The sequence below is a fragment of the Sphaerodactylus townsendi genome, linkage group LG06 (assembly GCF_021028975.2).
Source record: "Sphaerodactylus townsendi isolate TG3544 linkage group LG06, MPM_Stown_v2.3, whole genome shotgun sequence".
Taxonomy (NCBI): Eukaryota; Metazoa; Chordata; class Lepidosauria; order Squamata; family Sphaerodactylidae; genus Sphaerodactylus; species Sphaerodactylus townsendi.
In genome coordinates, this window is record NC_059430.1 from 7,693,416 (window position 1) to 7,719,281 (window position 25,866).

At 49.7% G+C, this 25,866-nt stretch overlaps 1 protein-coding gene across 1 annotated transcript; it reads left to right on the forward strand.

The window, feature by feature from the left end:
* The first annotated feature begins 7,301 nt into the window (after positions 1 to 7,301).
* LOC125435283 (leucine-rich repeat and guanylate kinase domain-containing protein-like) lies at positions 7,302 to 25,309 on the forward strand. The gene is made up of 5 exons (XM_048501471.1): positions 7,302 to 7,576; positions 13,030 to 13,121; positions 15,057 to 15,157; positions 19,512 to 19,593; positions 25,008 to 25,309. Exons 1-5 carry the CDS (start codon positions 7,302 to 7,304, stop codon positions 25,307 to 25,309), a joined length of 852 nt encoding a protein of 283 aa, XP_048357428.1.
* The last annotated feature ends 557 nt before the right edge of the window (positions 25,310 to 25,866 follow it).

A 25,866-nucleotide genomic window follows, 5' to 3' on the forward strand; every position in this document is an offset into this window, starting at 1 on the left:
AGAAGTCCTGTGAGAATGTTTAAACTCTTTTTGTGAGAAAAAGGGCAACTCAGAAAACATACACAGGATAAGGAGAACAAGGCCCTTTGGTTCATGTAACATCAAGGAGTGTAATGCTGACATCTTCCAATAAGGATGTTGGACAAGCCCCAAAGGCAAGGGAACTGGGAAAATCTCCACCTTTGTGGCTGATTGATTGATGATGAAGGCACTGGGGGTGTATTCTTTGTCGCCATTTTAATGTAACTTGTCATTAATACTATAAAAGTAAGAACGCACTGCCATTTTGGGGTTGCTCCCCTGATCTTGCCTTTTTGCCCGAGTTGGCAAAATAAAGTTAAAAAGCTTTATTTCATTTTGACTCAAGCCTTTTTGAGCTTTTATTATTTTATCATTACTCAGTGGTAACATTATTCCTGTGTTGGCGTAAGCTTTTTGGCTTAGATATTTTGAACCCGTTACCCTGCTGTAACATTAGCAAGTATTAGAGTCAGTCTTCCCATGTATGAAAGCACGGGAGACGAATGAATGGGAGTTGCCAGATCCTCAGGTTACCAGCAGGGGATGGGGGAAATGGCCGCGGGGGGGGGGGGGGTGGGCTTTCTGGCATTATATGCCACGGAGGTCTTCCCTTCCCAAACCCCACCCCAAGCAGGCAGCCATTCCCCCCCATCCCCTGCTGGTCCACCCCAAAACCTCCAGGAATAGCCCAGACTGCTTGGAGCAAAAACGACTGGGGATGTCCAACGCCCCCCCCCCCCCCCCCCGCCTTTAGCGACAACGTGGTCCTGCTCCCTCTTATGCGACCCGGCGTGCGGGAGCAGCTCGAGAAAGGACCCTCGTCGCCTTAAGAAGGGGGGGCAGTTATGGGACTCACACGTGGGCCGGGGGGGGGAAAGCCAGGCCTCACTGGCCGTGTCTCACAACTCCCATCATGCAAACCGCCGGGCGCTACTACTCTGCCGGGCGGCGGCCTCGGCGGGGGGAGTGAGCCTCCCGACATGCCCCGCGCGGCACGTTCGCTCGTTGCCGGGCAACGGCCGGCAAACAAGATGGCGCGGCCCTGACTCCCCTGAGAGGCTGAAAAGGGAGCCCCCGCATCCCCCCCCCCCCGCTTAGCGGGCCGCCGCCGCCGCCGCCGCCGCCATGTCTCGCTTCTCCGTGCCCACCTCTTCCAAGTCGCTGGCATGGCGGGACCTGACGGAGGGAGCGGGCCGGCAGCACTCGTGGATGTCCGCCCCAGCCCGTCACCTTCTTCCTCCATTCTCGCCCGCCCCGACGACGACCTCCCCAAGCAGGCTGGGAGTGAGGCGGAGCGGCCCGGCTTCGTCTCCGAGGAGGAGGAGGAGAGGCAGGAGGGCGAGGAGGAGTCCACCGAGTCCGGAGCCGGGAGCCCGAAACCCCATGGAGGTGAGGCAGGCCTCGGACCCGCAAGCGCCCCCCTCGGCCGGCGGGTCTCCTTTCGGGAGCGGCGCTACGAGGAGAATTACGGGAGCCTCCATGGGCTGGGGATGGGCTGCGATCGTCGCGGGAAGGGACGGGGCTGTTGGGGAGAGGCCCCGCTACGGCAGGCGAATTCACGGTGAAGGGCACTTTCAAAATGGGGGTTGCTACTTTAATACCACGGGAAGGAAAGGGAAATGGGTGAGGGGAGAATTACACTACAGGGAGAACTACGGGAGTTATATTGGGAGGGGTGCTACCTAAAATTAGGGGAAAAGCAGGGCAAGTGGGTGAGAGGAGGAACTATAGGGAGAACTACGGGAGTTATATTGGGAGGGGGGTGCTACTCTTTAAAATTAGGGCGAAAGAATAGGCAAGTGGGTGAGAGGATATGCACCACAGGGAGAACTACGGGAGTTATTTTGGTGAGGGTGCTACTCTAAAATTGGGGAAAGAATAGGTGCAAGGGTGAGAGGAGGCACCTACAGTGGAGAACTACATGGGAGTTATTTTGTGAGGGGTGCTACTCTAAAATTAGGGGAAAGAATAGGCAAGGGTGAGAGGAGGCACTACATGAGGAGAACCACGGGAGTTATTTTCGTGAGGGGTGCTACTCTAAAATTCAGGGAAAGAATTGTAAGTAAGTGGGTGAGAGGGAGGCACTACAGGGAGAACTAATGGAGGCTATTGTGAGGGGTGCTACCTCTAAAATTCACGGGAAAGAATAGGCAAGCTGGTGAGAGAGGAGGCACTACAGGAGAATCCACGGGAGTTATATTGTGGAGGGTGCTACTCTAAAATTCAGGGGAAAGAATAGGCAAGTAAGTGAGAGGAGGCAATCTACAGGGAGAACTACGGAGTTATTTTGTGAAGGGTGCTACCTTAAAATTCAGGGGAAAGAATAGGCAAGCTGGTGAGAGGAGGCACTCCACAGGAGAACTACGGGAGTTATTCTTTGGGAGGGTGCTACTCTTTAAAATTAGGGGGAAAGTAAAATAGGCAAGTGGGTGAGAGGAGGCACCTACAGGGAGAATCCACGGAGTTATTTTGTGAGGTGGGTGCTACTCTTAAAATTAGGGGAAAGAATAGGCAAGTGGGGTGAGAGGGAGGCAATCTACAGGAGAATCCACGGGAGTTATTTGTGAGGGGTGCTACTCTTAAAATTACGGGAAAAGAAATAGGCCAGTAAGTGGGAGAGGGAGGGCACTACAGGGAGAACTACGGGAGTTATATTGGGAGGGTGCTTACCTTTAAAATTACGGGAAAGAATAGGCAAGCGGGTGAGAGGAGGCACTACAGGGAGAGAACTAATGGGAGTTATAATAGGGCTGGGTGGTGCAGGTACTCTTTAAAATTAGGGTGAATAGGCAAGCGGGTGAGAGGTGAGGCACTACAGGGAGAATCATGGGACATCGGGAGGGCCAACCCAAAACCAGGGGAAAGACCAGGCGGGTGAGAGGAGCAACCCACAGGGAGAACCACGGAAAGAGGACACAGGCACCACAGGGAGAATCCACGAGAGGAGGCACAGTGGAGAACGCACGGAGGACAACCCACAGGAACTACGGAGCACAACCACACAGGTGGAGGTGACCAAGGAACCACGACCAAGGAGAGAAGGACACAGTGGAGGCACCACACCCACGGAGCTGGAGAATAACCACAGGGAGAAGACAAGGAGGACCCACAGTGGAGAACCACGTGAGCACAACAACCCACTGGCTGAGGACCACACAGTGGCACCACAACCCACGAGCACAGGACCACAGGAGAACCCACGAGACAACAGTGAGGTGACCACAGGAACGCACGGAGCAGGCGAACGCACAGGACCCACAGGGAGAACCACCGGAGCACAAGGAAATAGTGGCACCACAGGCACGGACCGAACACAGGTGGAGGCACCCACCGAGGAAAGAACAAGGAGGCACAGTGGAGGAACGCACGGAAAGAGGAAAGACAGTGGTGGAGGAGGACCCACAGGGAGAACCCACGGAGTGGCCGGAGAAGTGGTGGAGGACCACAGGAGGAACGGAATAACCCACGGAGGTGGAAGGAAAGACAGGAGGAGGGAGAACCCACACAACCAACGGACAGAGGAAAGAAGACAGGAACGACCACACAGTGAGAGGAGGACCCAAGGAGAACCCACGGAAAGCATGGAGGGACCGAAAATAAGGAGGCACCACAGGGAGAACCCACGGAGGACCACAGTGGAGGACCACAGGGAGGAACGCACGGAGGAAAATAACCCACAGGAGAACCACGGAAAGGACCCAAGCAGGAGAAGAGACACAGCACGGAGACAACCAATGGAAAAGGTGAGAGGAGGTGACCAACAGGGAGAACTACACGGAGACACACAGGAGAGGACAGGAGAACCCACGTGGAGGAAAGAATAGTGGCAGGAGGTGGACCATGGAGAACTTAATGGAGGGAGGGAAAGAATAGTGGAGAGGGAGGCACAGGGAGAACGGATGGAGCATGGAGGAATGGAACACATGGAAAGAATAGTGGAGAGGGAGGAGAACGCATGGAGCAGGAAAATAGGAAAGAATAGGTGGCACAGTGGAGAACGGAATGGAAAGAGAAGGAGGAAGGAAAGAATAGGGAGGGAGAGGGAGGAACGGAATGGAAAGAGATGGAGGGAAAGAATAGTGGAGGGAGAACGAATGGAAAGCAGGATGGGAGGGTGAAAAGGTGGTGGAGGAGGTGGAGGAATCAATGGAAAGAGGACAGAGGGAAAGAATAGTGGTGGAGAGGCACAGGAGAATGGAGGAGGGGTGGAATGGAAAATAGGTGGTGAGGAGGTGGAGAACATGGAGGAGGGAATGGGGGAATAGTGGTGGAGGCACAGTGGAGAATCAATGGAAAGAGGGGAATGGGGAAAGGTGGTGGAGGGCACACAGGGAGAATGGAGTGGGTGAAATTAGGGAAAATAGGTGGTGAGGGAGGTGACCATGGAGAACAATGGAGCAGGGAGGTGGAATAATGGAAAGAATAGGTGGTGGAGGGAGGAACTACGGAGCACAGGGTGGAATAGGGAAAGAATGGGGTGGAGGGAGAACAATGGAAAGGAGGGGGCAATGGAGGGAAGAATCAGGCAAGGGTGAGGAGGCACCCACAGGGAGAACTGACCGGAAGACCCAAACTAGGAAAGAACAGGGTGGCGGGTGAGAGGACAACCCACAGGGAGAATCCACGGGAGGACCTGAAAGAAGAGGAGGACCACAGGAACCCACGGAGGAAGGAAAGGAACAGGTGAGAGGAGGGAGAACGGAGGAGGAAAGAATATGGACCATGGACACGGAAAGGAAAAAGGCACCACAGTGGAGAACCACGAGGAAAGAATAGGGTGGAGGACCCATGGAGAACGCATGGAGAACACAGGCAAGTGAACGGCAGGAGAACGCACGGAGCAGGACCAACCCAAGAATAGTGGCACCTGGAGAACCCACGGAGGAAAGAACAGGCAAGGAGGCACAGGAACGCACGGACACAGTGGATAACCCACAGAGGAAGAGGCAACGCACAGGAGAATCCCACGACCACGTGGAAAGAAGGCACCCAGGGAGAACCACGGAGGAAAAGAACAAGGAGGAGGTGAACGGACAAGGAAAAGAACAGTGGAGAGGAGGACCAGTGGAGAATGGAAAGACACAGGTGAGGAGGCACAGGAACACGGAGGAGGAAAAGAATAGTGGAGAGGACCATGGAGAGTGAGCCGAGAATGGAGGCAACCACTGAGGAAAGAACAACCCACAGGGAGACCCACGAGCACACAGTGGACAAGGAGACCCACAACCCCAGGAAAGAACAACCACAGGAGAACGCACGGAGACAGAAAGAACAGGGCAAGGAGGAGGAGAACCCAGGGAAGGAAAGAATAGTGAGGAGGCAACCACAAGGAGGGAGAAGGTGAGAGGAGGTAACGCACAGGAACGCACGGAAAGACAAGGAGGAACCACGGACAACAAGGAGGAAGGAGGAACCCACGGAGGACACAGTGAGTGGAGGCACCCAAGGAGGAAGACGGAGCCAGAAAGAACAAGTGAGAGGAGACCCATGGAGAAACACGGAGGAAAGAATAGTGAGAGGCACCACAGGGAGAAAGAATAGCAAGGTGAGGAGGACCACAGGGAGAACACAGGAAGAATAAAAACGCAGGGAGAAAGGAGGAAAATAGGTGGTGGAGAGGGAGGGAGAACGAATGGAGGGCACGGAAATAAGGAATAGGTGGCACAGGGAGAACGGGGAGGAGGGAAGGAAAGAATAAAAGTGGGTGAGAGGAGGACAGGGAGAATCTAACGGAGTGAGGGGAAAGAATGCAGTGGTGGAGAGGAAAGGAGAACTAATGGAAAGAAAGGAGGGCACATAGGGAAAGAAATAGGTGGTGGTGGAGAGGAGGAAGCAGGGAGGAATGGAAAGACAGGAGGGGTGGAAAGAAGGTGGTGGAGGGAGGAACGAATGGAGGGTGAAGGAAAGAATAGGTGGTGGAGGGGAGGCACAGGAGAGAACGAATGGAGGAGGGTGGAATGGAAAGAAGGTGGTGAGGAGAACGAAAGAGATGGAGGGCATGAACATGGAAAGAATAGTGGTGGAGAGGAGGTGAAGAGGGAGAATTAATGGAGGAGGGTGGGAAAAATAGTGTGGTGGAGAGGAATATGGAGAATGGAGGGTGGAAAAATAGGTGGTGGAGGGAGGGGACAGGGAGAATGGAGGAGGGGCACGGGGAAAGAATAGGGGTGGTGGAGAGGGGAGGAGAATGGAGGAAGGGTGGCACGGAAATAGGTGGTGGATAACCATAGTGGAGGAGGGGTGCAATGGGGAAAAAATAGGTGGTGAGAGGGGAGGAAATGGAAAGGAAAGAATAGTGGTGGAGGAGGTGGAGAAATGGAGGAGGGGGCATGGAAGAATAGGGTGGTGGAACATAGGGAGAATGGAGGATGGTGGAATAGTGGTGAGGGAGGAATTAATGGAGGAGGGTGGACAGGTGAGAGGGAGGCACCATGGAGAACCACGGAGTATTGGGAGGGTGGAACCCCAAAACCAGGGAAGAACAAGTGAGAGGAGGCAATCCACAGGGAGAACTGAGACAGAGGACCAGAGGACCACAACAGGGCAAGTGGCACCCACAGGAGAAAGGACACAGGCAACCCACACGGACAGACAGTGGAGGTAACACCAAGCAGGAGAACACGGGACCCAAGGAGGACCACCGGAGACACAGGAGAGGAGGCACGAGAATGGAGTGGAGAGGACCACAGGAGAGAACCCACAGACAACGCAAGGAGGACTACAGGAGAACACGAGAACACAGTGAGGAGGCACCAAGGAGAACCCACGGAAAGGAAAGAATGGAGAACCACGGAAAGAGGAAAGAACAGGTGAGAGGAGGCACCAGCACGGAGAACAAGGAGAGGGAGAATCACGGAGGAAGAAGGAGAGGAGGACCACAACCCACGAGTGGACCACAGGAACGCACACAAGGAAAGAATAGTGAGAGGAGGACCAAGGAGAACGCACGTGGAGCCAGGAAAATAACCCATGGAGAACGCATGGAGACACAGTGCACCCACAGGAGAACGGGAAAGAAAAGTGAGGACCACAGGGAGAACCCACGGAAAGAGAATAGTGGAGAGGAGGCACAAGGAGAACCCCGAGGAAAAGAACAAGGACCAAGGAGAACCACGGAGGACACCCAAGGAACAGTGGAGGACCACAGGGAGAACCCACGACCGAACAGGTGAGGAGGACCAAGGAGAATCACCGGAGGAAAGAACAGTGCGTGAGGTGACCACAGGGAGAACCACTGGAGGAAAGAACGAACCAAGGAAAGAGGAGGCAACTACAGGAGAATGGAGGAACAGGCGTGGACCACAGGGAGAACCCACACAGAGAAAGAGGAGGACCACAGTGGAGAACGCATGGAAAGAGGAAAAATAGTGAGGAGGCACCACAGGAGAAACACGGAGGACAGGAGGGAAAGACAAGTGAGGAGGACCCACAGGAGAACCCAGCTGGAGGAAAAGAAGAAAGGAGAGGAGGCACCCATGGAGAACGGAGGAGGACCGAACAGTGAGAGGACCACAGGGAGGAACTGGCACGGAAAGAGAAGGAGGAAGGAAAGAAGGTGAGAGGAGGTAACGGCAGGGAGGAACGAATGAAAGAGAAGGCACGGAAATGGAAAAGAATAGGGGTGAGGAGGGAGAATGGAGACAGAGGAAGGACGGAATGGAAAAATAGTGAGAGGAGGCACCATGGAGGAGACAGGAGGGAAGGAATGGAAAGAATAGGTGGTGGAGAACGGAGTGGAGGGGTGAAATGGGAAAGAATAGTGGTGGAGGCACCAGTGGAGGAAAGAGGGACAGTGGTGGAGAGGGACTATGGAGGAGGGGTGAAAGAAGGTGGTGAGGGGAGGTAACATGGAGAATGGAATGGAGGAGGGGTGGAAAAATAGGTGGTGGAGGTAATGGGAGAACGAATGGAGGAGGGGTGAAATGGGAAAAGAGGGTGGAGGGAGGTAACAGGGAGAATTTAATGGAGGGGTGGAATGGAAATAGTGGTGGTGGAGAGTGGAGAGTGGAATGGAAAGAATGGTGGTGGAGGGAGAATGGAAAGGGGTGGAATAGGGGAATAGTGGTGGAGGGGAGGAATGGAGGAGGGAATAGTGGTGGAATGGAATGGAAGGAACATGGAAGGGGTGGTGAGGGAGAATGGAGTGGAATGGAAAGGTGGTGGAGGTGAAGGGAGAATAATGGAGGGGTGCAATGGGGGAAATAGGAGAGGAGGTGAGGGGAGGAATGGAGGTTTTGTGGGAGGGGGGTGCTACTCTTTAAAATTAGGGGAAAGGAGAATAGGCAAGCCGGGTGAGGAGGAGGCACTACAGGGGAGGGAACTACAGGGAGTTATTTTGTGAGGGTGCTACTCACTTAAAATTTAAGGAAAAGACCATAGGCAAGTGGGTGAGGAGGAGGCACTACAGGGAGGGAACTACAGGGAGTTATTTTGTGAGGGATTGCTACCTCTTAAAATTAACCGAGGAAAAGAGCCAATAGGCAAGTGGGTGAGAGGAGGCACCACAGGGGAGGAGACTACGGGGAGTTATTTTGGGAGGTGTGAATTTACTCTTTAAAATTCTACGGGAAGAAGAATCGGCAAGTGGGTGAGAGGAGTGCACCTACAGGGAGAATTACGGGAGTTATGTTGGGAGGGGTGCTACTCTTAAAATTACGGGAAAGAATCGGCAAGTGGGCGAGAGGAGGCACTACAAGGTGAGAACTCTGGGAGTTATTTTTGAGGGGGGTTGCTACTCTAATAATCACAGGCATGCCTGAGGCTCTTAAGGGTGACACTCTGCTAGAAAGAAGAAATTACGGGAACTCTTGGAAATGGGGAGACCACCAAAGGAAAATCCAGGGATTAAGCTATGCGTAAGAGGGCAGGCAACGGCCGGCCACCTCTCAACATTATCTTTTGCTGGCTCCAAGGCTAGCTTGGTTTCAGCAGATCTCAGAAGCTAAACACTATTGGCCCTGGTTAGTACTTAGATTAGAGACTACAAGGAAGAAGAAGAGAACTTGCTCGTTCCATATTCTGCAACACGCTGATGTTCCTTAAGTCCAATCTTGACATGCAGACAACGACATAGAGGAGATTTGCGGCCTGAGAAATGTCAGTGCCTTTGACTTAGCTCAGCTTGGCGAACAAAGCAAGAATCACTGGCCATCGCCGGACCTGCAAAAACTGCCCATCAGGAACCCTTCTGCTTGGTAGCCAGAGTCACAATGTCGATTCTTTGCGGCAAAAAAAACTCTCTTGCCAGAGCCACCTCCTGCCAGCGTTGGCGGTAATCGTAGCCTCCCCGCAGGGGTGACTCGCGAGAGAGAAACACATGGAGTGGAGGAAACCACCTTGGCAGCGTCTGGGAAAGATGCTACGAACTCAAATTTTCTGCTGAGGGACGCTGAATGTAGCAGTTTTCAACTCACTTGGCAAACCCTGAGTGGAGTTTTCAAGGCACGGAGCATTTCAGAGGTGGTTTGGCACTGCGCTTGTCTTGCTCGTTCGCCGACCCCGAACTTCCTCCGTGGTGTCCCAGCATGCAAGTACGTAAATCCAGGGCTGACCGTGCTTAGCTTCCAAGACCTGATCAGAGATCGGGCTCAATCTGAAACCACTCCCAGAATGGGCACCCAACATCTACTTGGGCTGGATCTACCCACTCCTGATTGGCCCTCAGCACTCCCCTCCACGGAGTTGCGCTCCTCTCTCCCCCCTCAGGAGGGAATTTGATGGCGTGCTGGATAGAAGACACTGTTTCGAGGAGGCCTTGCACAACTCTGGGCCAAATCAGCCCCTGGCACGGAGATTTGCATCTACCTCAATCTCTTCACTTACCGTAGAGTGAACCCTCGGACTCTATCTTTTGCAGTCATTATCAATGATCTGTGATCCTCTCTCCTCACTTAAAACCTGCACCATGGACTCATTTGAGAGGTTTCTTTTGCTATAAAGCCCCTGATTATGCGTGGCATCCCACGGCCCGATGAGTATTCAGAGGTGGGATCCAGCAGGTTCTCGCCAGGTTCCCCGGAGAGCAGGTTACTAATGATTTGTGTTGTGCCGCAGAGGGGGTTACTTAATTGGTGATTTTGCCACGTGGATGATTTTTGCCTTTAGGGTCACGCCCCTTCCTCTCAGCAGTAGCGCGCAGAACTTGAAGCAGTCTAGCAGGAGGTGCACCGGCGTGTGTGGCAGCCTGCGCCTGCGTGCATTAGTTTCCTGCCCAAGGACCGGCGCAGCGGCTGCGTCCTTGCCACAGCCCCGCCCCGGAATGCCCGGCCACGCCCCATTGGCGCTACGCCACAGTTTGAATCCCACCCCCATGGGAACCTGTTACTAAAATTTTTGGATCCCACCACTGGCAATATTACTCCAGTGCAGCATGCAGTACATCAGTGGGGATCGGCCACGGCTCAGCGGTAGTCATCTGCTTGGCGTACTGCCCTAGTTGGTCCCTCCATTCTTCAGAGGGGAACCTCCTGGAAATCCCTGACCTGAAAACCATCCGACTGGCCTCGACAAGGCCCAGGGCCTTTTTGGTCCTGGCTCCTACCTGGTGGAATATGCTCCCGATTGAGATCTGTGGCCCTCGCAAGGGATTCTTGAGTAGTATCCGCCAGGGGGCTGTAAAGAAACAGAGCTATTCCTGTTATCTTTTTTCCGGCCTCAAATGGGGGGCCGAGGAGGGACATATTAACTTAAGGAGCAGCAGTGGCATGTAGGGAGGTTAAGGAGCCTCCGTGGTATCTAATCTGGAGGAACCCGGTTTGATTCTCCGCTCTGCCGCCTGAGCTGTGGAGGCTTATCTGGGGAATTCAGATTAGCTTGTGCACTCCTACACATGCCAGCTGGGTGACCTTGGGCTAGTCACAGCTTCTCGGAGCTCTCTCAGCCCCACCCACCTCACAGGGTGTTTGTTGTGAGGGGGGAAGGGCAAGGAGATTGTCAGCCCCTTTGAGTCTCCTACAGGAGAGAAAGGGGGGATATAAATCCAAACTCTTCTTCTTCTGTAAATCGCCATCTGGAGTTAGGCTTATTATTTATTTATTTATTTATTTATTTATTTATCATATTTATATACCGCCCTCCCCCAAAGGCTCAGGGTGGTGTCCATCAGTCATAAAACAATTTAAAACATATAATATACATTTTATATAATTTTTAGCAATGATTGTTAACTGTTTTAACATATTTACTATGATTTTACTGTGTTTGTTTTAAAATGTTGTTGCCGGCCTGAGCCCCTTGGAGAAGGGTGGGGTACAAATTTAAAAAATAAAATCAATAAATACAAGAAGTCCTGATTTCAATCCCTGGCATCTACAGTCTAAAAAGGGGACGGGTAGTCAGTGTGAATAACCTCCACTGGCGAATCGCTGCCAGCCTGAGCAGGCAATATTCACTCTGCTCGATCGAGGGTGTCATTCAGTGGAAGCCGCCTTTCACGTGTGAGAGGAGGTGCCGTGGCTCAGTGGCAGAGCATCCGCTTGGCATGCACAAGGTCCCGGGTTCGATCCCCAGGCAACAGAGATCAGGTCCCCCGTTTGTAGGTGACATGAAAGACCTCTTCCTGAGACCCTGGAGAGCCACTGACAGCTTGAATAGACCATGTTGACCTTCATGGACCAAGGATATGTTTCAGTAGAAGGCAGCTTCATCAGAAAAAGTATTTTGTAATTTGTGCGGAAGAAGTGCTGTGTTAAGCAGCTAGACCAGGGGTGTCCAACTGTGGCCCTCCAGATGTTCATGGACTACAACAGTGGTGGCGAACCTATGGCACGAGTGCCAGAGGTGGCACTCAGAGCCCCTCTTTTGGGCACTTTCAAGCAAGACAGGAGTTCATCATGTGGGAGGGGGGTGGCAAATCACTCCCCCACACACACACACACATCTAGGCTGGCCTGGGCATGATCCTTTACCTGGGAGTAAGCTTCTGGCTGCTGGCAATGGGGCTTGCTTCTGGAAGTAAAACCCTCCCTCCTAGGATCGCGTGGATTCACCACGCTTGAAGCGTTGCTTGTAACGGTTGCTTCACTAAAAGCTTACTCCCTGGAGTAACGCATGCCCCGGAGCCATTAACCATTTCTTTCTTAAAACTAAAACCTCAGTATTCAGGGTTAAATTGCCAGTTGAAGTGTTGGCAGTTTGCAAATAAATAAAATGGGTTTTGGAGGTTTGCAATTTGGGCACTTTTCGGTCTCAAAAAAAGGTTAAGCTCACACTGGACTCACAAATAACTTAGTGAGCTCTACGAGAACATCTGGAGAGGGCCACAGTTGGATGCACCCTGAACTAGGACTCCAAGTCCAGTAGCTCCTTAGAGATCAAGCAGGTTTTCATGGTATGAGCTTTCGAGCATCCAAGATGCTGACACTGGAACGCTTCTACCCCGCAGAACCTCGTTGATCTCTAAGGGGCTACTGAAGTCGAATCTATTTTTTATTTATTTTACTTTTATTATATTTATACCTTACCCATACCTGGCCAAGGTCAGACTCAGGGTGGTTGACGATAGAATTAAAAACACAGCACCAATAGTACAAAATAACATGAAAACCCAATATGCGTAATGGCGCATTAGTATAATCCCTGCCTAAAAATCTTGCACGTTCAATTGAAGAATAATGTGGGTCTCCTCTGAAACTGTGGTGACCCAGCAGCTGTTCCCTCCTGCCCCCCCAAAACAAACACCCTGTGAGGTGGGTATGGCTGAGAGAGCTCCCAAGAACTGTGACTAGCCCAAGGTCACCCAGCTGGCATGTGTTGGAGTGCACAAGCTGATCTGGTTCCTCAGATAAGCCTCCGCAGCTCAAGCGACAGAGCGGGGAATCAAACCCGGTTCTCTGGATTAGAGTGCACCTGCCCTTAATCACTATATACCACGCTGGCTCAAGAGTGGTGTGGCTCAAAAGTTTGGCCTTTTCTTATCAGACCAGTGTGTGATTATCTTTTTGCCTCGTACCTCAGTGCCCTATAGAGAGAAGGACCAGTCCCACCCTTTCAATCTCTTTCCTCAAGTAGGGACCGCTTTGCTGAGCAACGGGAGCTATCCTCTCTCCAAATAATATCGCTTCACCTCGAGAAGCTGGATCTTTCCCACAATAGAATCAACGGTATGAGGTCCACTTCTTTCAATTCCTTGGTCGTAAAACCATTTCCGATTACGGAGAAGGGGGAATGCAGCCAACCGGGGCAGTTCTCTTATTACAAAAAGCAATTCACGGCTTCTACCTCCTGCTGCTCTGTGAATAGGATACTGGATATCCTAGAGAAAGATGGGACGGCTGCACTGTAGCCCATACAGAAAGCTGTAATGACATGTGCTCAGCAACTAGAACGTAAAGATTATCATCCGGTTTATTATGCGGAAATAAAATGCAAACAGCCATGTCAGTTATGAAACTTAGATTAGACATTAGGAGCCATCTCAGAAAGAATCAGACCAATGGATGGTGGTGCTTGGGGCTGTATGTAGCACCTGGCGCTGATGGCCCCCTATAACATCAGTGGATCCTGCCCCCCCTCCTCCTTTCTGGTTTTTAGGGGATTTGATAGTAGGTGCCATCTATTATGTTGATTTTAGTATGCTGCATTTTAATGGGGTAGGGATTATTTTATTTTATATAGGGCCAACTTAATTAATATTTAATGGATTTTAGTCTTTGGTTTATGTGCTCTATTTCTGTTTTGTTGTTCACCGCCCTGAGCCCTCCGGGGGAGGGCGGTATATAAATATAAACTCCATCCATCCATCCATCCATCCATCCATCCATCCATCCATCCATCCATCCATCCATCCATCCATCCATCCATCCATCCATCCATCCATCCATCCATCCATCCATCCATCCATCCATCCATCCATCCATCCATCCATCCATCCATCCATCCATCCATACATACATACATACATACATACATACATACATACATACATACATACATACATACATACAACAGAGGTCCTTCCCTGGCTATCACCTGAGGACAGGCCAAGAACTGATACCACAACTCTTAATATTGTATGAGTCAGTGAGAGCCTGTGTGGTATAATGGTTAGAGCACTCAAATAGCACATGGTGTAGCTGTTAACAGCAGCAGCCTCTAATGTCACGCATATCTGCTCAAGTTATGCATAGGCTTGTGCTGTCAACTTGAGATGACTTATGGTAATCCCAGCAAAGGGCTTTCAAGGCAAGTGGGAAGCAGAGACGGTCTGCTGTTGCCTTCCTCTGCAGAGTCTTTCTTGGTGGTCTCCCATCCAAGTATTTACCCTGTTTAGCTTCTAAGATCTGGCAAGATTGGGGCTGCCTAAATAAACTCAAAAATACACACGTTGCACTCTGGCTGTATATTGATCTTACATATAATTAAACAACTTAACACTTCTATTGGTATTTACGTTTCCTTATTTCTCTGACAAAGTTCTTAAAGATACAACATACAACAAACGGCAGGCAGAGATGGGAGCGGGCAACTCTTAACAGAGAGCCAATATACCCATTAGAAGCCTCAAAGAACTGTTGGAAGTTGATTGAACACACTGGCATAATGAGGAAGACGCACGAAAAACGTTCTATACGGGCGAGACGTTTTTATGTAGAACCTACAGAATTGGAATATGGACTATATGGAACTGAAGCTTTGTTTCTGAACAAAGAATTGAATGGACTAAGAGATTATTTATGTTTAGTTATAAGAGTTGGAAGACTTAATGTTGTATCTTTAAGAACTTTGTCAGAGAAATAAGGAAATGTAAATACCGATAGAAGTGTTAAGTTGTTTAATTATATGTAAGATCAATATACAGAGTGCAACGTGTGTATTTTTGAGTTTATTTAGGCTAACGTTGACATTGCACTCTTAAAGATAGTGAAGATTGGGGCTGCACAATGCCGCCTTCCCTAACTTATAAAGAGAGGCATTTAGCTTATATTTTTCCTAGTAAAATTTTAGCCCCATACACAGCCGTGGTATTTAAATGCAGATCAATTCTATCCCTCCTTCCATTTCCCATCTTTGCTTTTCCCGTCTTTCTCCTTTTGCAGACCTCTCCTGTGTCAGCCACATGCCTCACTTGCTGGACCTGGATGTTTCCAATAATGAACTGACCGCGTACTTCGACTTCAAACCGCCTAAGAATCTCCAGGTAAAGAAGAGAGTGTGATTTGGGGAATTCAGGTCTCCCCAAAGAAGATAGTAGTAGTTGTAGTATGTTATTTACAATCAATAGATCCGCAGTCATATGTTTAAAAGAATTTAAAGATTTTGAACAAGTTTAAAAGACAAATAAATGAAAACAAATTGGAAATATGCAGATTTAAAACCAGGCAAATTAAAACCAGCAATTAACCTCATAATCCAAGTTAAAAGTCAAAGCCCTAATCATTGCTGCTATCATGAAAGCAAGCCTGGGAGAGCCACGCTTGTTTCAGTAAAAACCTGGATTCTTTTCTCCAATAACTCCAACTAGCTGAGGTCTCAATGATTTTTGTTGAAAAACAGAAATAAAACTTAGATGCATGGAGGTTACTCAGCTGGTTACCTCCCTTTTGGTTCCTTGTCCCCATTCCGGGAACCCATGGCCCAGAGATGCTTCTCTGACCACGTCTCAAGATGGAATTCAAAAACCTTTGTTTTCCCCCTCTCAGGAAAACCCTTTGAAGTTTCATCCTGGCACCTTTGTATGGCTTCCTGTCCTCCCTTCAGGAGATCAAAAGGCAAAGATGCTTTTCACAGTCATATGTGACTTCCCTTTACTGTAGTGATAGCATCTTCCATGACAGCTGCCATAGACAGAAATTTAGCTACCGCAAAAGTGATATTCCAACAAAGAAGCCTGATAGGACTTCCAAAGTATGCTTATATTTTCATGCACATGAACCCCCAAGTAAAGAGAATTGCACAGTTCCTGGTTAGCATCTGAAAATGTTCCTCTACGTGCCCATGATATCAAAAAAGAGTGGGGAGTATCCATCTAAGCCAGGGGTGGGCAATTATTTTTTCCATGGGGCCACATAAGAAACAGAAAATATTGTGGAGGGCCGGGCCAAAAGGCAGGGGGGTGAGGTGCTTTTGAAAGCCCCACAGAATACAGCAGCCAGACAGCATTTCTGGGGCTTTAAAGCGCCTGCTTAACCGCGACAGAGGAGCCAGTCAAGTCATCGGCAGGCGGATGTGGCCCTTGAGCGATGTAATATAGTCTGATCTAAGCGATTTGGATAAGATCCAAAAAAGCAAGCTGCGTCCCAGCCATAGGTGAAAATTTCACTTTTTTCCAGGTGAAGATTAGCTTCAGGATTCCTGCCAGTATCACTTCTAAACAGTTTGTGCCCGATTAGTGGTTTTGAAAGTTGAAATAAGAACCCATATAGAAAAGTGAGACTTTTTATTAGCGATGATAATTGTTATCGGGATGTTTAATGACCAAGCGCTAAAAAAAATAGCTTTTTAGGATTTAAGGGTTAATATTTCGTGCAGAAGAAACTTACATGGAATAAGTGGTGATTTTTTTATCGCTCTGCGTGTCTTGGAAGTTGGAAAGATTTTAGAGTACAAATAAAAAATTATTACACACACAAGCACAAATTAAATTCTTTGTGCCAATGTCAGTTGTGCAGGGTTTTTGCGGTGTCAGGAAAATAAAAACCGGTAATAACCAGTCGTCTTTGTTTAATCTGTCTTTCTCCACCTAAGAGACTTGTAATACTAAAGTAGCCCCGGGTATCAAGGAAGGCTCCTTCATGCACTCTACCTCTGCTACCTGTGGCATTAACCTGGGGGAACTGTCAAGACCTAGTTCCATATTGGTTCACCTTTCTATTTCTCCAGGGGAGGATGGGGTACCTGACGGTTCTTGTGTGTTATTTGGGTTAGAGCAGGGGTGGGCAATTATTTTTTCCAAGGGGCCGCATAAGAAACAGAAAATATTGTGGAGGGCCGGGCCAAAAGGCTGAACTCAGTTCTGCATAATAGGGGCTGATAAGTGACAGACAGGTGCACAGATCAACTTGGAATTAGTGGCCACAGTTCTGCATATACAACACTATTTGGCACAAAGAATCACAGGCTTAACCTACCTGCATCGTTGTCCACTGTGACAATCAAGCAAGTGGGGAGACTTAAGTCCCTTGACCTACTTTTTTCATCGACTGGTGCTTTTGAAAGCCCCGCAGAAGCCGGTTGCCTTGGTTGCCGGCTTCTGCGGGGCTTTCAAAGACGCCTCGCTCCCCAGCAAGGCAGGGGGGGGGGCAGTCAGAGTCATCTGGCGGGCCGGACGTGGCCCGCGGGCCGTATAATGCCCAGGTCTGGGTTAGAGTTTTACTTTGTGGAAGGTCGTGGGCTTAATGAATTGCCTTTCCCAGGATGGGTGCTACCTGACTGCTTATCTCAGCAGCGGCCTCGGGAGAGAAACAAGCTGGGGGCGGACCCAGGGAATTAGCTTTTGCTTGGTAACGGGACATTGTGGGGAGGGATCATTCTTATCAGGATAGCTTGGCAGGAAAGCCCAGGCCTTGGCAAACTGTCATGCTCCGAGTTCTCCCAGTAATCAGACGCAGTTTAAACTGGAATTGGTTTATTGATTGGAGTTACACAGGGACGTAGGTATAGATTTTTTATGGGGGGACTCGGGGGTGTGGCCACACCCCCACCCGCCCCTAGGGCACGGCCATGCCTCCCCAAGCCCCGCCCCCGGCCTAGCGCTTATAAAAGCAGCTCTCCGAGGTCGGGGATGGCAGACTCCCCTGCCCCCGCCCCTCTGGGCAGAGGCATAGAGGGAAAATGGAGCCTGTTATGGACCCTCAAAGGTGTAGCCCCCATCTTCTATTAGTTCCCATTGGAAACAATGGAGGATGGGGGCACCCCCTTTGGGGAGTCCATAACTTTGGGCCCCCTGAACCAAACCTCACCAAACCCGGTTAGTATCATCAGGAGAGCCCCCCAAACAATCCCTGAAAGTTTGGTGCTGCTAGCCCAAACAATGCACCCCCTGCAGGCCGAAAACCAAAAAAGCACTAAAATGTTTTAAAAACCCACAAACGGAGGGGCGGAGCTTCAGACATGAATGAGGGGGGGTTCAAACCCAAGAACCCCCCCTTACCTACGTCCATGGAGTTACAACAGATTACACTTCAGAGATTCATCAGTTCCAGTTTCAACTGGACTTTTGGGAGAACAGGATCCCAGTGTACCGCACAACAACATACGTACGTTGAAGTTGCCTTTAAGTGCGTTACCAGGAAATCTTTGGCCGGTCCCGGATTCTAAATTGTCACCAACAACAAGAACTACTTTTAGAAGATTTCCCAAGTATTGAGTTCAGCACTTAATTTTCAGTATCTTTTTATGTTGCCTGGGAGTTAAGATTACATGTACAATCCTTTCTAACTGTCCCACCGTCTGGTGGGCACATGAGAGTCTTTTTAGTGATAGCATAAGCATAAGCATTTTATTGTCACTGTGCACGCACAACGAAATTTACAGCAGCATTCCTCAATGCACACAATTTCAGACTCATACCCCATCCTCACTCTCCCCTTCCTCCACCCATCCCTACACAGCCCCAAACACATCAACACGAAGCCACGGAGTTTAACATAGCCACAGCTCTAGAGTAGAAGCTGTCTCTAAGCCTCTTTGTCCTAGTTTTGATAGACCTGTATCGTCTGCGGGATGGTAACAGTTCAAAAAGAGAGTGTGCTGGATGAGTCGGGTCTCTCCTCCATGTGAAGCCTGCTGGGGGACTTAGGGCTAGTCACAGTTCTCTCGGAACTCTCTCAGCCCCACCTACCTCACTAGAGGCCTGAGGTGGGGAGAGGAAGAGAAAAGAAGTTTTCAAGCCACCTTATTTATTTATTTAATTTTTTTATTGTTTCAATTTCTATACCGCCCGATCCCCGAAGGGCTCCGGGCGGTGAACAACATAATATAAACATAAAACAGGAGCAAATCCAATACAACACAATACATAGGCTCCATCAATAAAACATCTTAAAATACATAAAAACAGCAGCTAATAATTAACATTTAAACAAAAGGCATCCAAGCCTCAATTTCAACCCACCCCAAGAGGGGGACGGCAGGCCCCTCAATATGAGGGCTCTGATGTACCAGTGCCAGGGCAAGGAGCAGCAGGGGGCACCATATCAGCGGCTTGGCACTCCAAAGGCCCGGTGGAACAACACGGTCTTACAGGGCCCGCAGGGCCCAGACAGTTGGAGGAAGGGTGTTCCACCAGGCCGGGGCCAGCGCTGTAAAAGTCCTGGCCCGTGTGGAGGCCAGCCGCATCATTGAGGGGCCGGGGACCACCAGCAAATTGGCCTCTGCTGAATGCAGAGGCCGAGTAGGGACATATGGGGTAATGCGGTCCCGAAGGTACGAGGGTCCCAGGCCGCGTAATGCCTTAAACACGAGCTCACTTAAAGGGTACAAGAGTCAACTCTTCTTCTAGGAAGTCTCAGGCGTGTGTCATTTTTTCTTTCTTTTCATCCCTCCCTCTGCAGGAAGTTAACTTTTCATTCAACGCTATCCCGGCAATGCAGGACCTCTCTGCCTACCAGTCACTTAAAAAACTCATATTGGACAGTATCCTTTTTTGGAGAATGGAGTTTTTAGAGGAAAGTCTGAAGAGCCTTTCGTTTACCACCGGGGCCTTTCCCACAAATACACGACGCTTTGTTCCATGAGCCAGCTCGGTTTAGAAATCAGTTGGATATTGATCTTGTTTTAATCCCTTGTCCGTTGTCTCCGGAAGGCTCGGGAGGTGGGTTCATAAAACCGGATTAAAATCCAACGGCGCGCCAGAGGACTGATCTTCCTGAGGAGCGGCCGTGTTAATCCGCTGCAGCAAAAATAACAAAGGAATCTTGTGATGTTTTATGGGTGACAAGCCACTTTATAGAACTAGTCTTTGTAGAACTAGGAGCAGCAGTGGCGTAGGAGGTTAAGAGCTCGTGTATCTAATCTGGAGGAACCGGGTTTGATTCCCGGCTCTGCCGCCTGAGCTGTGGAGGCTTATCTGGGGAATTCAGATTAGCCTGTACACTCCCACACACGCCAGCTGGGTGACCTTGGGCTAGTCACAGCTTCTCGGAGCTCTCTCAGCCCCACCTACCTCACAGGGTGTTTGTTGTGAGCGGGGAAGGGCAAGGAGATTGTCAGCCCCTTTGAGTCTCCTGCAGGAGAGAAAGGGGGGATATAAATCCAAACTCCTCCTCCTCCTCCTCCTCCTCCTCCTCCTCCTCCTCCGCTGCTGCTGCTGCTGCCGCCGCCGCCGCTGTTGCTGCTGCTGCCGCCGCCGCCGCCGCTGCTGAAATCCCAGTCAGGTGTCTGTCTCCCAATCAGCCGCCATTGTACAATCCTTAGAAGAATCCGAGAGGGAGAGTTGGATGAATCTAGGCACAGGGGTCTGCAACCTGTGGCTCTCCAGATGTTCATGGACTACAATTCTTTGTTGCTCCTACAGCTTTGTCATCTGCTGACTGAATATCGGCCAGTCCCCTCCCGGGGGGTTAATGCCGGACATCATCTACTTATTTTAATTGTGGAAGATCACTGCTGCTAGTGTTTTAATGTTTAATTTATGTATTGTTTTAACTGAAACTATTTGTTGTATTCAAATGCTGATTGTTTTGTGGACCGCCCTGAGCCCTTAGGGAGTAGGGCGGTCTATTAGATTTAATTAATAATAATAATAATAATAATAATAATAATAATAATAATAATAATAATAATAATAATAATAATAATAATAATAATAATAATAATAATAATAATAATTCCCATCAGATCTTCATGAACTACAATTCCCAATTGGCCATGCTGGCAGGGCTGATGGGAATTGTAGTCCATGAACATCTGGAGCGCCATAGGTTGGCCACCCCTGTGGTAGGATGTTAAAGAGGGATGTTGGCAACAGAGAAGGAGGGCAAAACTCGGCAAGTAGCTCATGAAACTTTGGAGATGTCTGTGTTGCTGGTGATGCTTGGAGGGGAAGAAGAATGCCAGAATTCGTGATTTCTGCTCCCTGCCGGTCAAGGAGCTGAGCACCTTACAGAAGGAGGCTGGTCAAAAGTCATTATTCCCCCCTGAGATTCTCGGGGAAAGAATAAACAAGCTGAGTCGCTCTGCATCACCTGGATACAAAGCCCTTGTGCTTTAACTTGCTTTGCTGGATTGCAAGAACCGATCCAACAGCAACGCTTCTGTCCACAGAAGAAGAAGAAGAAGAAGAAGAAGAAGAAGAAGAAGGAAGAAGAAGAAGAAGAAGAAGAAGAAGAAGAAGAAGAAGAAGAAGAAGAAGAAGAAGAAGAAGAAGAAGAAGAAGAAGAAGAAGAAGAAGAAGAAGAAGAAGAAGAAGAAGAAGAAGAAGAAGAAGAAGAAGAAGAAGAGGAGGAGGAGGAAGAGGAGGAGGAGGAGGAGTTTGGATTTATATCCCCCCTTTCTCTCCTGCAGGAGACTCAAAGGGGCTTACAATCTCCTTGCCCTTCCCCCCTCACAACAAACACCCTGTGAGGTGGGTGGGGCTGAGAGAGCTCCGAGAAGCTGTGACTAGCCCAAGGTCCCCCAGCTGGCGTGTGTGGGAGTGTACAGGCTAATCTGAATTCCCCAGATAAGCCTCCACAGCTCAGGCGGCAGAGCTGGGCATCAAACCCGGTTCCTCCAGATTAGATACATGAGCTCTTAACCTCCTACACCACTGCTGCTCCTCTTCAGAGTGCCTTGCTTTTCAGAGTGATTGGATGGGCTCTTAATGACTCAACCACAAGAATCCTAAAAGGCCTGGTGGAGGGGAAGGGGAGTCCAAGCCGATGCTGCCAGGCGGGACCACACACTCCACTGCTTTCATGCACACCTGTCCCCCCCACACCTGTGCGGTGGTTATTCCAGGTGCTATTGCAAAAGACAGTACGGACAGCTCAAGTGAGTGAACCAGTCCGTATTCTGCTGCCTGTATTCCTAGTAAGTCTGACTTTAGCAAAGAATGGGGGATGGTAAGTCTCCTTAGCAAAGAATGGGGGATGGGGCACCCCCTTTGAAGGTCCATAACTTTGGACCCCCTAAACCAAACTGCACCAAACTTGGGCGGTCCCATCAGGAGAGTTTCCAGATGATATCCTGAAATTTTGGTGCCGATACATCCAGAAATGCGCCCCCTGCAGGAACATCCTGAAATTTGCCTAAGAATCTTTGTTCTGCATTGAGTTTTCTTCATTGCTGTCAATGGGGGTTGCAGGCTGGGGGACATTTCGTAGGCACAGTTCTGTGGTCCAGGGTTCATCAGGAGATCAGTTCGATACTTCCAGGTTTGGCATGTTTGAGTTTGGGTCCGTGCCATGGACCCTCAAAACTGTAGCCCCCCATCTCCTATTAGCTCCCACTGGAAACAATGGGGGATGGGGGCACCCCCTTTGGGAGTCCATAACTTTGGACTTCTTGAACCAAACCTCACCAAACCTGGGGGGTAGCATAAGGACAGTCTCCTGATGATACGCTGAAATTTTGGTGCTGATATGTCTACAAATGCACCCCCTGCAGGCACCAATGTCCTGGTGCAAAAAAAAAATTGGTCGTGGTGGAGTGGTTGCCCATGGAGGGGGGGGGGGCATCTAACTCAGATTTTGCCCAGGGCTACAGTTTGCCTCGTTACACCCCTGCTTAGTGACCTTAACCTCTCTGATGAGTCGGACTTACATCTTGTCATAGCAACACCTGAAGCTGACTTATCCCATGTCAGACCATTGCTCAGTCTACCTCAGCACGGTCTGCTCTGACTGGCAGCCGGTCTCTGGCGAGAAAGTCCTTCCCCGACTGCTGTTAACTCGAGATCCTTAAATGGAGGTGCCACAAACTGAGCATGTCAAGAATTTAAAGGAAAACGTTATCCCAAGTCCCAAGTCACTCTTTTATTGAAGGACACATCTACCCAAGAGTTAGCAGGGTGTAGTGGTTGAGATCGACGTGGTGTGGTGGTTAACCTGGAGAACCGGGTTCGATTCCACACTCGTTCTTGTGAGCGGCACACTCCAACCCGGAGAGCCAGGTTTGATTCCCCGCTCCTCCACGTGAAGCCTGTCAGATGACCTTGGGCCAGTCACAATTCTCTCAGGCCCACCTCCCTCCCAAGGGGCCTGGATTTTTTAGTGGTGGGGGGAGGAGGGAGGGAATATTATAAGCTGCTGCGAGATGTTATAGACTACAGTTATGGACTACAGTTATGGACTACAGTTTCCGCCAGCACCTGCCAGGCAGTGTGGAGACCGAAGTCACGCAAAGGCAAATACAGTTCAGTCTTATATACATGTCTCTGTCCAATTATATTGCAGCTTCAATTAGGCCCAGAATGAGGCTGAGTCATCTGACAACTGTCAACTAGATTTTAAGAACATAAGAACAAGCCAGCTGGATCAGACCAGAGTCCATCTCGTCCAGCTCTCTGCTACTCGCAGTGGCCCCCCAGGTGCCTTTGGGAGCTCACAGGCAGGAGGTGAAAGCAATGGCCTTCTGCGGCTGTTGTTCCCGATCACCTGGTCTGCTAAGGCATTTGCAATCTGAGATCAAGGAGGATCAAGATTGGTAGCCATAGATCGACTTCTCCTCCTTAAATCTGTCCAAGCCCCTTTCAAAGCTATCCAGGTTAGTGGCCATCACCACCTCCTGTGGCAGCATATTCCAAACCCCAATCACACGTTGTGTGAAGAAGTGTTTCCTTTTATTAGTCCTAATTCTTCCCCCCAGCATTTTCAATGAATGCCCCCTGGTTCTAGTATTGTGAGATTACTGTCGGTCTTATTCTTGGCGTAGTTTTCTCCAACAAGAACATCAGGATGTATGATTCTGATCTGGGGGCGTGCAGAGGTGTAATGAAACTACTTAACACTTTCGGAGGGGGGGGGGGGTCAAAATGGATTCTAGACTGCTCAATTCCCTGGTGCTGATCTTTAACAGAGTTTGCCAGTGAGTGGGAAGAAGAGAAGGGAAAGGCTATGGGGCATTCAGGGAAGGGAAAGGTGGAATGGGGGGTGGGGGTGGGGTGAGATGCACCCCACAAGTCCTTGCAGGTTCCCCGTTTGTGTTCTTATGCCTACTTATTGATGCCCTGTTCCGACTGAATGGGCTGGAAAAGATAATAAATGAAAACTGAACTATTTGCTGTTGGGCGAGGACCAAAGAGTTTCCAGTAACGTAGCCCAGTTTTGTGTTTTAGTAAATAAATACAAGAGAGCAGGTGGATAGGAAACCCTTAGTTCTTATAGAGGAATGTTAAAATCAGTTCTATTTTATATGTTAACCTTCTTATTTCTTTGTAAAATAATCTTGAATTTGGCTTTTTTGAATTTGAATTATAATTTGATAATAATTTTATGAATTATATGGAACTTGGATTTTTACAAATTATTGTTTTACTGGTTGTTAACCGTAAACTAACTAAGGCTCATTCCGCACATGCAGAATAATGCACTTTCAAACTGCTTTCAGTGCTCTTTGAAGCTGTGCGGAATGGCAAAAAACTAATTTGCAAACAAAGCTGTGAAAGTGGTTTGAAAATCCATTATTTTGGCGCGGTGTATGAAGGGGCCTAAGTAATTATCTATTATGGCTCTCTCTGGGCTGTGTGGCCCAGATCTACCAGACCATGGTCACACAGCCCGGAAAGCCCACAACAACCAGTTGAGTCCGGCCATGAAAGCCTTTAACTAACCTGAATAACTACTCATTGATGCTTTCCTGAATCTGAGCGTCCTTAGGATTGCAACTGGAAGAGAGCTTCTTCCAAAGCTCTCTTCCCCCGGAGACCCACCAAAGTTCTAGCCAGGGCATTTTCCATGTAGTTTAGATAGACTTTGAATGAGATAGCCATGGGGGGGCCATGACATCGCCAGAGCTGGTAAAACACATGTCTCTCCATGCATTCCTGAGGATACTTTTGTGGCTTGTCCTCTGGCCCGTTCCATATTCTGCACACGCTGATGTTCCTTAAGTCCGATCTTGACATACAGACAACGACATAGAGGAAATTCGCGGCCTGGAGAAATGTCAGAGCCTGACTTACCTCAGCTTGGCGAACAACAAGATCGCAGCCATCGCCGGCCTGCAAAAACTGCCCATCAGAACCCTCTGCTTGGTAAGTCTGTCGTCCTTTGCGGCAAAAAACTCTCTTGCCAGAGAGACCTCCTGCCAGTCGCGTAATCGTAGCCTCAGCAGGGTGACTGCGAGGAAAACGTGGAGGAGTGGAGAACCGCTTGGCAATCTGGAAGATGCTAAGGAGCTGAAATTTTATGGTGAGGAGATGGGCAGCTGACACATGGCAAACCCTAGTGGAGTTTTCAAGGCAAGAGACATTCAGAGGTGGTTTGCCATTGCTTGTCTCCGTGCACTGAAGAAGAAGAAGTAGAGTTTGGATTTATATTCCCCCCTTTCTCTCCTGCAGGAGACTCAAAGGGGCTGACAATTTCCTTGCCCTTCCCTCCTCACAACAAACACCCTGTGAGGTGGGTGGGGCTGAGAGAGCTCCCAGAAGCTGTGACTAGCCCAAGGTCACCCAGCTGGCGTGTGTGGGAGTGTACAGGCTAATCTGAATTCCCCAGATCAGCCTCCACAGCTCAGGTGGCAGAGCGGGGAATCAAACCCGGTTCCTCCAGATTAGATACACCAGCTCTTAACCTCCTACGCCACTGCTGCTCTGCACTGACCCTGAACTTCCTCCGTGGTGTCCCATCCAAGTACGAACCAGGGCTGACCTTGCTTGGCTTCTGGGAGTCAAGATCAGGTGAGCCCGGGCCATCCAAGTCAGGGTGAGCCAGACCTTGGTGTAGTGGTTAAGAGCAGGTGGATTCTAATTTGGAGAACCGGGTTTGA

Bases quoted from the DNA above. Each gene is read 5' to 3' on its own strand.
- LOC125435283 (XM_048501471.1), top strand. From the start codon at position 7,302: ATGGAGGAACAGGCGTGGACCACAGGGAGAACCCACACAGAGAAAGAG. The intron at 7,577-13,029 runs GTGAGAGGAGGT...TTCCTCAAGTAG, and splicing joins AGAAGGAGGAAGGAAAGAAG to GGACCGCTTTGCTGAGCAAC. The intron at 15,158-19,511 runs GTAAAGAAGAGA...CTCCCTCTGCAG, and splicing joins AACCGCCTAAGAATCTCCAG to GAAGTTAACTTTTCATTCAA.